General features: G+C 42.9%; 1 protein-coding gene across 2 annotated transcripts in view; it reads left to right on the top strand.

The window, feature by feature from the left end:
• Positions 1–1,951: 1,951 nt before the first annotated feature.
• PTPRK (protein tyrosine phosphatase receptor type K) overlaps positions 1,952–10,887 on the top strand; it is a 643,642-nt gene continuing 634,706 nt past the window's right edge. For both annotated transcript variants that reach the window (XM_055433578.2, XM_055433577.2), the window contains exon 1: positions 1,952–2,270. In XM_055433578.2, coding sequence (XP_055289553.2) covers positions 2,174–2,270 — 97 coding nt within the window. In that variant the 5' untranslated portion in view covers positions 1,952–2,173. The remainder of the gene's footprint in view (positions 2,271–10,887) is intronic.

The following is a 10,887-nucleotide window of genomic DNA, read 5'->3' as shown; positions in this document are numbered from 1 at the left end:
ATGAACTTCCTTCATCTCTCTTTCAGGAATAGAAGAAGAGATTAATTAGTATAAGGATGGTGGTGGTGCTGGGACATTTGTTTTTCCTGTACACATTGCTGCTAAGTTTTACAAAGTTCTGCTAAGTCCTTTAAAAGAAAAATGCATGTCCTTCAGTTTTTTGTTACCTAATATTCAGGAATATTCTTCAATCAAAGTAATAGGAACATTGATGTGCTAGGAGTTATAAGTTGATGACTTAAAAAATTATACATTGCACCCTAAAGAAGAATGAACTTAATGCTGAATTGAATTGACAAGGGTCAACGTGACAAGAAGATAGCAATAAAATGCCCAATTATGTTTAATCAAGCATCTATCGTTATCAAATTTTTAAAGAAGTATTTTTCTTGCTGATATATTTTCCTTGCTTTATATGTATATAAAATGAGCTCTATCATAAGTTTGGTCTTTAATAGAAGAGATGAGAGAAGCGTGCGTGCTTAGTCCTGTCTGAGTCTGCAATCCCTGTAGCCCGCCAGGCTTCTTTGTCCATGGAATTTTTCAGGTAAGAATACTGGAACAGGTTGCCATTTCCTCCTTCCGGGACTCTTCCCAACACAGGGTTGGAACCTGTGTCTCTCCAGTCTCCTACATTGTAAAGAGGATTCTTTATCCCTGCACCACCTGGGAAGAAAGGGGTCTTTAATTGCAGAGGGTCTTTAATTGCATATATTTAATCTGAATAAAGGAATATGTGTCCTGGCAAAATTGTGTGAATGTTATATTAAATTGAACGTCACACTGTATTTACAAAAGCTAAAGATGTCTAAGTAACTGACAGATGTCAATCAAGATTCCATTGTTCTAGGAACTGTATATATGACATCAAAATTCTGAATAAAAATAGTTTCTTCAATCGTGACCACATCTATTTTATTTGCTATTTTACAAAAATGAATAAAGTATACTCTATACAGTCTTTTCATAGAAGCAAGTAAGTGTGGCATATGGTGAAACCACTTCAAGCTGCTGAAGAAGCAGCAAACTGTAAAATACTCTACTGTCATAATATAGCATTGTTTTCCTGCGTACGAAATCATTCGTTGCTGTTTTCATTGTCCGCAGTAAGTTCTTTCGTGAAGTACTTAACGTCTTAAATAGTTCTTAGTTATTAAAAACAAAACAGAAACCATTTCCCACTCCAGCAGACCCTGTGAAAGGCAAGGATAATAAGCCTTGCAGTTCTTAGGTTCTTCCAGAGGGAAGAAGTGCAAAGAGGCCGAAGGTTTCAGAAGTACAAGCAAAGTCAGTGAAGCAGAGAGGAAATTCAAATATTCGGCAAACGATAAACCAGAAAAAAAGACATGCCAGCTGTTCACACTGAAAAGTTACTCAACGTTTATTTTGGTTCAAGTTTTATTTTTACATGAGGAAGGAACAATAAGTTTTCTACGGGGGTGGGGTGTCTTATTCCTTATGACATCAATAGGGAACAGAGTTTGCGATGCAGGTGGGTGTTTCCTCTGGGGGCTTCTACACTCGTCCTTCTTCTTGCCGGCCACCGCTCCATGGGACCTCCGTCTTGGGGACAGAACCCCGAGACGCCTCTGCGTGGGCGACGGGGTGTCTCTGCGCTCGCCCCCTGGGGCTCGGCCACACTGCTTACCCAACTCCCGCTTCTCAAACTGCAGTTTCTGTAACAGGGCAGCCAGCGGCGCGGGTCCCCTTTCCCGCCAGCTACCCGCGAGCGGCGGCGGGCGGCCGGGCTCGGGCGGCGAACAAAGGCGGCGCGGAGCGCGGGGCGCGCGGCCGGGGCTGGCGCGTGTCTCTCCGGTAGGAGGCGGCGGCGGCGCCGCGCCCGAGCCTGCATTCCTCAGAAGCGCCCGGAGCCCGCGGGGCGACGTCACCCCCGGCTCCGCCCCCGTCCCTCCCCGAGCAAAGTAACTCTTGACTAACAGGAGCAGCCTCCGCCGAGCATGGAGAGCAGCCGCCGCGGCCGGCCGGCGACGCTGGCGACGCGGGCGCCCCAGAGGTAGTTTGGCTCCCGCCGAGCAGGAAAAAGTGCGGCCGTGCGGCTGTCCACTCCCCGCGCTCACCCCGCCAGGCCCGGCCGGCCCCTCAGCGGTGGGTTTCCCTGCGAGCCTCCCGGCAGCTCTTTGCAGAGCGGCTTGAAACTTCTCCCAAAGTCGACATGGATACGGCGGCGGCGGCGCTGCCCGCTTTTGTGGCGCTCTTGCTTCTTTCCCCTTGGCCGCTCCTGGGGTCGGCCCAAGGCCAGTTCTCCGCAGGTGAGTGGCCGAGGGGGCGTCCGGAGCCGCGATGAGTGCCCCCGACCTGGGACTTGCCCGGGGAGGGATCGGGCTCCTCTCCAGGACCGGTGGGCAAAGGTTTGGGGGCAGCTTTCGCGCCCCCCCTTCGGGGGGCCAGGGGAACGGGCAGACAGAGAGAGGTCCCCCGACTTTGTGCCAGGTGGGACGCGGGGCGCCCGAGTGGGCGCCGTGGCGCAGGTAACTTTCCTGGTTGCGCCCCATTGTTCCCGGCGGAGGCTCGCCCCGGGCGCAGGCGGGCCGGGAGGTGCGGGAGTGCGGGCGGCAGTGCTTTTCTTGGGAAACGCGGAGCTTCGGCGTGCCGCGCTGGCTGCACCGCGCCGGGGAAGAGAGAAAGAAAAAGTAGTTAACGACTCTGGGGACGGCTACTCTGTTGCGCGTGGTGCGGGCTTGTAGCTCTCCGCCGTTAGAACACTAAAAAAAAAAAAAATTTTTTCCCCCTGGGGAAGCCATTGTCAGAAAGGTGGAGACTCGAAGGGACCGTCCTCGGCGCGCTTTGCCAGGTGCTTTTTGTCCCGGGAATAACCTCCCCTGACTATTGTCTAACTACTTCCCCGTCCCTCCCCCAGTCCTTTTCTCGTTCTCTAGCGCGGGGCTGCTCTTTGGGCTCGCCCCGTGGGTTCGGGCACCGCGCGGAGCAGGTTCCGTGTGTGTGTTGGCAGAGCCTGTAGGATGTTTTGAAACATGATTCTGAGGATCCACACCGAGCGGTTTTGGGCAGCGAGGTTTGGGCGCCGGGTCGGGGAAGCCTGACCCGCGGCGGGTGGGAGCGGGTTCCTCCCGCAGAGCCACAGCCAAGCTGGCGCAGCTCCTCCCGGAGCCGGCCTGCCTGCTGGGGGCTGTGAACGACTGCCGCCCGCCGCCCAGAGAACCCCAAAGGAGGCATGCAGTGAGGTCTCGCCAGTTAGCCCTTTTGGGTTCTAGTGGATTCTGGTAAAACCACTTCGACAAGTCCGTGAAAGCCCGTTTCGCCCAGTCTCGTCCTCCGTTCCCTGCCAGTTTTGTCATCCTTCCTGTCGGTGGTTTCTTGCGTTCTGTCCTCTGGGGGCTCTGAAGTTTCACCAGGTGGACGCTGGGGAGCAGGCTCCCGGGCGATCGTCTGTCTCCCGCCGGTCCACACAACTTTTCTGGCCAGTCCACCCTGCTCAGCTTGGCTGAAGAGAGCGTCTGCTGCCTTGGTTCTCAGTGCAGATGGAGACGCAGAGGTGGCCGAGGGGAGCTGCAGAAGACGCGGGAAGCGGCAGCCGCGCTCCTGGCTGAGGCCATGGGACGCGGAGAACGGACGAACTTTGCACCGTCGGTCTCTCTTGTTGTTGTGGCTGCCTGGTTTCCTGGAAATAAACTCAGATTGTTGGTTTCCGGAGTAATGTTTATTTCCCTTGCGTCCTCTTTCCCCCCTCCCGCCCCCTTTTAGAACTCTATAAAAGGAGTTGGACAACAGATTCAGATGGCAGCATGTGATGTGTACTCAGGCAGATTATGAAATGCAGCGAGTACAGGGAAAGTTATGTATACAGGTGATGTTTGCAGAGGACTACAGCTCTGTGCAATGAGTGAACCGATAGCTTAATTTTAATTCTTTCTGGAGTAAACATTAGTGCAAGCGTCTCTGACAGGTAGTGCTGGTTAGTATTGGAAGTGTACTTGATGTAAGACGCTGTATGTAGGCAAGTTGGAAGTGGGTATTGATTTCTGCACAGTGTTTGTTAGTGCACACAGAGCTTACCCTTGAAAAGGCATGTAGTTTGTTAATTGAAAGTTGGAATTCTACCAGTTGCCTGATGAAACTTAATGTATTCCAAATTTGCAACCATTAATGTTTGAACAGCTGATGGATATGTTTTTATCAGTGAAGAAACTTTCCCTTTTTCTCCTTTCATATGTTATTTACTCTTATTGACCAAATAAATATTAGATTTCCTTCAGCAGAATGTATAGATGAGCTTTTCTGATCCTTGGAATTCAGGTATCTCTAATTAACAGTTGTGTTCTTAGACGTCCAGTTCTAAGTAATTTAAATAAGCCTGGCTTTTCTTTATTGACAAAGCAAAACATTTGACTTTATATTTAAGTAAAAGAATGTGCAATCCTAGTAAAAGCAATTCTGGCAGGTCTATATCTCAAAATTTTGCCATTCAGGATTTGTCTATATGTCCAGAAAAGAATGCCTTTTATTCCCAGAGTTCAGATTGTGGATCTGCCTTTCTCCATAAATTAAAAATTTGTTTTTTTTTTTTAATTTCTATTTTCTGCCTCTCCTAAGTCATTTGTTATTCCACTGTCATCAGATTTTATGGCAATAAGATTTGTTGCAAAAACATAGAGTCAGAGATTGGAAGTGTATTCTTTGTTGCATTTTTTTCTTACATTCTGCTTTAAATGATGAACTTTTATTTCATTCGAAAAATTTAAATAAAAATGCTTTGAAAGTATAAAACAAATACATGTTCAGAATTGTAAACTATCCTGTTAAATATATTTTAAAAATCACAATATTTAGGCCAGTTTCCACTTTTAGATATTATCATATGGTTCCTAATGTAGTGATAAGCTTCAAAAGCAAAATTTGTGAGACTATAGACCCTTAGGTCTTTGAAATATCGTGTGCTCAATCTGGTCTGCTTTGTTTAGGCCACAGTTTTAGGAATGTTTTCATCATTTGTGGCTTTTTCCTTAGCGTTTGGAGTTAAGGTGTAAAAATGCTACGTGGTGACCCTCTTAAAAATCTAAACTTCTAGAGCTTCCTGTAAATCTCAACTTGTGTTCTTTCAATTTGATCACTCACTTAAAACAGCACCTAAAAATGTGTCATGTCTGTGTTATTTCTGGGGAAGTTGAGGCACGGAAGCACAAAAATGTAATGAAGTTTATCCATTGGGTGTATAGGTGTTATCTCTTGATATCACAATGTAAGAACATTTTCTGTATTAGGACTCAGATGGCTGACAAAACCAGTCACAGATGAGGTAACTGGAGACTCAGCTTTCTCATCTGCAAAATGGGGATAATGATACCTATTCTGACCTTTCCACATGGTTTTTATGAGGATGGGGTGAAATAATTTATGTGAGCTGGCCCTGTACATTGTCAAGCTTCATGTAGCTATCTAGGGTATAATCATCATATATTAAGGTAGCTTACTGCCACAACTTCAATCTTTTCTTGCTCCCACATTATCTCCCATAAGTTCAGGATGGTATGTGTGTGTGTGCGTGCGTGTGTGTGTGTGTGTGTGTGTGTGTATGTATTTGTGTGTTTCACTCGGCCAGTCATTCATTTTAATTGTTGTTAAACATAAACATCCCAGATTGGCCAGACCATAATTTTATCAGCACAGTGAGAGAAATTATCTTTTATTTATTTTGAACTTAACTCCTGTAAATCCTTACTTGAGTTGAAGCTGTAGAAGAGTCACTATTACCATTCATAGTATTCCAACTGTAGAAGAAATTTATTTTTAGTCAGTTTCTTTAACTGTCTGTTTACTTATTGGCTATTCAGTCTGTTCATCTCAGTGGGAGAAAAATGCGGCTTTTTAGATGCAGTCTTATCAGTGACCTAGAGAGGGACTGTTGTCTCTCTAGAGTGATGCAAGCCTGGAAATACAACTCCAGAGCCTGCCTTGGATATAGTTCCTGGCATGTCATACTGTGTTTACTCACTTGACCCCTTAGAACCTTGCAGCTCATCTAAGCAGAGCCACTTTTTCAGTGTCTCATTCCTTGCTGTTCCATATGTGCGTTAAATTTCTCTTATCCTTAATATCTGTACTGGCAGGATCCATTAGAGACAGCTTTTTAAAGGGTTGCCTGTCAGTTTTCTGATTTTGATTGGCCAGAATCTCACGATCCCTCAATTATTAAAACTCCCAGTTCTAGACTATTAATAATCTGTAACCATACATTTCTGGGACTGGTTTTTCTTTCACTTGTCTCCATATATCTGATTCTGTTGCTTTTTCCTAGATTGCAAGATGTCGTTTTGTGTCTGGCCAATCCAGACGGGAAGAGGCAGGTCTGGCTGCCGTTTGGGCTTTGGCATATGTGCTCCTGACAGCTCTTCTCTTTATGTTCATAAATATGAATTTGAAAAATAAATCAACCCCTCTGCCACTCTACCCCTCTCCCACGCTTCTTCCCCCTCCCCTCTAGCAACAACAAAGCCCACAGGCACATCTACAAAAATCACAGCCTTTTTGTTTTCACCACCTATGTTTTGGTGCTGATCATGTTCTTAAAAACTGGACCTATGACTCAACCGTTACCCGGAGCAAACACCAGTCCTCCTACCTGATCTCATATTTTAGGCAGTGATGGTTTACTGCATGTTTGTATGGCCTTTAACGAACATTTGATTTATGTGGTATGGCCCTATATAGAGAAACTAGGTTGTTGCTTTCAAATGCTTCTGAAGTGCTGTGTTCTAGGTCTGCTCTAAGTGGTGATACTGACAGTGTAAGTCATGCTAAATATGGATCTGCTTCTCTGAGGCATGGAAAATGCTGTCCTCCTCTGCCTGCGTGCTTCTTATTTCCCTTACTTGTTCTTCACGGGGGGCAGGAAGAGGAATACTGGAAGACTGAGAGCAGGAAACATCAAGGGAGTTTACAGATTGTTCTTAAAGACAAAGCAAAGAACACTGGGATCTTGTGTGCGCGTGTTGATCTTTTATTTAATTTTCTAAAGAAGGGAAAAAAAGCCCTATTTTTTATTTGTTTATTGGAATCAGCCTTTGCCTTTGTCCAAACGCATTCATCTCTTATTCTGTGGATGTGAAAACTTCCCCCTGTGTATTCCTCTCAGGCTTTACCTTTGATCATGTGTCTGTTTTGTGTCCCTTTATCAAATGGTGTTTCTTTTTGCCTAAAAAGGTTGTAATTGCTGGTGAACATGTTTTTTTTTTTTTTTTCCATCAAAACTCATGCTGTTTGTCATAGTTCTGAATAATGGTATTTTATCAATTCATGATATCTTAAGTGAGTATTTGATATCAAAGTAAGTACATCAATCAGGCTAATTTTTATTTCAGTTGAAGGTAGAAATAAGCTTGTAAATCCATGAAATAATCTTTTAATGTTGCAGAGTATTTGTGCTTGAATGTCTCTACAAGAAAGAGAGACTTGGAGTTTCTTTTTGTAAATGGGGATAGAAAACATTTGAGTACCATACTGCCTATTATTTTGAGATAAGTGACATATATCTGGGCTTTGGAAAACTTTAAAAGTTATGTTTGGATGTGTGAGATCAAGGAGGACTGTAGAGGTAGATAGGTTATAAAGTTCAAATTTCATCTTAGTGGAAATGTGTTTTTATGAAAAATGCTCTTAAACAAACATAGTTTCACATGAAAAGTTTTATTAGTTCCATGAAAATTCTGTTGGGAGGGGTATGTTTATTTTTCTGTAAGTACTATGGAGATTCTTTTGATTTGTTGTTAGTATTTTAGTAATAAAAACTGACCTTACATAATTAAAAAAGTTTTGTGAGGTTTTGCATATTGTTGAGCTTCTGGGAAACACTGGGCTTGGGATGTAAGAATCACATTGATCCTATTGTGGAACATTGCCACTTCCCCACTTAACTCTGGTTGAATTTTCTGGCATTCTCTTCTGTATGTTGATAATCCATCAAAATTACACGTGGCTTATCGTGTCACTTGCTGTTGTTTTAGGAGCAAATTAAGTGGTCTTGAATGAAATAATCCATGTTTCTACTTTATATGATCGTAGACAGAGCTCTGTTAATAAAAATGATGAACAGAGCAGTGCTGACTGAATCCTTTTACAGGTGTCATTCTAGGAGTTATTTTCAAAAAAACCCGGATAGAAATAAATCCAAAAAAAAAAATAGTGTTTAGAATTACCGTGTGCATTTTTTCGTTAAGTAAGTTGAAAGATATAAATATGTTCTTATGTTCATACACACACACATATCTTAACGATGATAGAACATCATTGTCCAAAGGTTCAAGTGAGAAGGAAACCGAGGGTATCTACAGATGGGCTCAAATCCATATACTTATATTCTAGATATAATATTTTTAAAAATAGTTATTTGTTTTTATTTATTTCATTTATGATTGCGCTGGGTCTTTGTTGCTGTGAAGGGCTTTCTCTAGTTGTGGCAAATGGAGGCTGTTCTGTAGTTGGGGTTCACGGGCTTCTCATTGCAGTGGCTTCTCTTGTGGAGCACGGGAGCCTTGACTCAGAAGTGGCATGTGGGCTCAGTAGTTGCTGGCTCCTGGACTCTACAGCAAAGGCTCAATAGTTGTGGTGTCTGGGCATAGTTGCTGTGTGGCATGTGGGATCTTTTTGGAAAGTGAACTGAAAGTGAAAGTTGCTCAGTCGTGTCAGACTCTTTGTGACCTCATGGACTATAGAGTCCATGAAATTCTCCAGGCCAGAATACTGGAATGGGTATTGTTTCCCTTCTCCAGGGGATGTTCCCAACCCAGAGATCAAACCCAGGTCTCCCACATCCCAGGTGGATTCTTTACCAGCTGAACCACGAGGGAAGGCCAAGAATACTGGAGTGGGTAGCCTGTCCCTTCTCCAGCAGATCCTCCTGACCCAGGAATCGAACCGGGAATCCCTGCATTGTAGGTGGATTCTTTACCAGCTAAGTTATGAGGGAAGCCTGGGTTCTTTCTGGACCAGAGATCAAACCGATGTCTCCTGCATTGGTAGGTGGATTCTTTACCACTGAACTACCTGGAGAGCCCTAGATTATTGAATGTAGAGAACTATTTTGTCTATTACATAGATGAAGAAACTGAAATGGAAAATATAGGAACTATGTAATATACAATAGACTGCCCTATACCATACTTTAAAGGAGAAACTAGGAAACCTAACTCCTGATTGGTGTCTATTTATATAAACTCTTGCTGATGCAGCCTGCTCCTTAACCAGCTGCTTGCAGGCCAGTTCTCCAAACCCAGTCCAGGGCAGCAGCTGATGAGCTGCAAAAATTCCCCTAATCCTTGTTGGGTGGTAGGGTGACGTGGCAGCTGCTTAAGTGGCAGACTGGCCACAGCTTCTTGATATGACTCGACTTAGGTCATTTGACAAATTCAAGAGTAGAGAGAGGGAGACTTTCTAACGTCTTCACTGCCCATTTAAGGGATGATGGCTGATTGCTTTCTGGTCATTGGATTTGTCAGTGGCAAGATGCCCTAGAATATAGCTACCTGAATTATAGTCAGTTAACTGGCACCATCAGTGTCATCTGGGAACTTGCAATGATCTTGTGATTACATAACAGAGTCCATGCCAGACCTACCAATTGAGAATCTGCAGTTTAACAAAATCCCCAGGTGATTTGCTTGAACAGTTAATTTTTGAGAAACCCTGCCCTAAGACAAAGAAAGCTCAGCTTGAAAAGATGTACCACATGCACTTCACTGTAGGATTGTGAGAGTACTGTGAAAGGATTAATTACAACATGAAATAAACTTCCCTGGAATTATATTTCTGATCAGTATTACTTAATTATAATTTATCACCCAGACACATCAAAACAACAAAACTATTCAGGTTATTTTTTTTTTTAAAGAATACTAAGACAATTTTGAAAGAAATATTCCATAAGAGAATAAAAATAAGACTAAATAGGTTTGATTATGAATGTGTTATATAATATTTGAGGGTAAACATAATCTGAGGAACCAAGCATGATATATGCCAATCATTTTTACATTGCACATTGACATGTTGATATAGAAGACAGTATTCCCTCTTTTTTTTTTTTAACCAGTGACTGCAGTTTCTTGTTTTATATTTCTCTTTTTCTTCTAAGTGTAATTTAAGGAGCTCTGTAATAAGGAGCTCATTTATAGGATAGTCAAATTTAATGAATAGAAGTTAGGTAGAATGCATTAACCATCACTGATATTCTTTTTACTATCTTTTGTGCTCATATTTAAGAACAGAGATTCTTGTCAGTTTTCTCCAGAGAAAAATTATGATGTAATAGACAGTGTACGCTATTCATGTCAAAACACAATTTTACTTGCATTTTATAGCTTGCTTTAGCATTCTTTGAGAAAATGAATTTTCCCCGAAGACCTAATTGCCTTCTTATTAATAAGCCTGTAAGTGTTTTTTGTTATCCATTTACTGTTCTAAATGTGTCTACTTTTGCTGGCTGTTTGAACAGTGAAGTCTCTGATTAAATCACAACTGCTCTATTTGTTTTTGCCATTCACAAGTGACTCAGAAAATACTGGCATAATGACATGGTTATGGCAGAAACTAATGGCAAACAAGAGATATAAATTAATATTAACCCATGATAGTTGGTCGTATTGTGATATCAGGAGGTGGGGTTTGGCTCAGTATACAGCAGGATTCTCAATGTGTTTGATACTGTAAGTGAAAGTTTGCTTAACCTTTATTGTTTTAAACACACAAAATATAGTTACTAGAGTAATGAATAAACTACACATCAGTGATTGCCACACTTATTTGACTTAGACACTAGTGTTCTATGGAAAAGGTTTAATTGTGGACGGATCAGGGTTAGAGGAGAGCTTGATGATGGAGAGAAACTCTGACAAGTACTCGCATGCATCTTGAAGA

Source organism: Moschus berezovskii, chromosome 10 (genome assembly GCF_049115385.1).
Source record: "Moschus berezovskii isolate FMDL1 chromosome 10, NW_MosBer_1.0, whole genome shotgun sequence".
Lineage (NCBI taxonomy): Eukaryota > Metazoa > Chordata > Mammalia > Artiodactyla > Moschidae > Moschus > Moschus berezovskii.
This window is presented reverse-complemented; position numbering and strand designations above follow the sequence as displayed.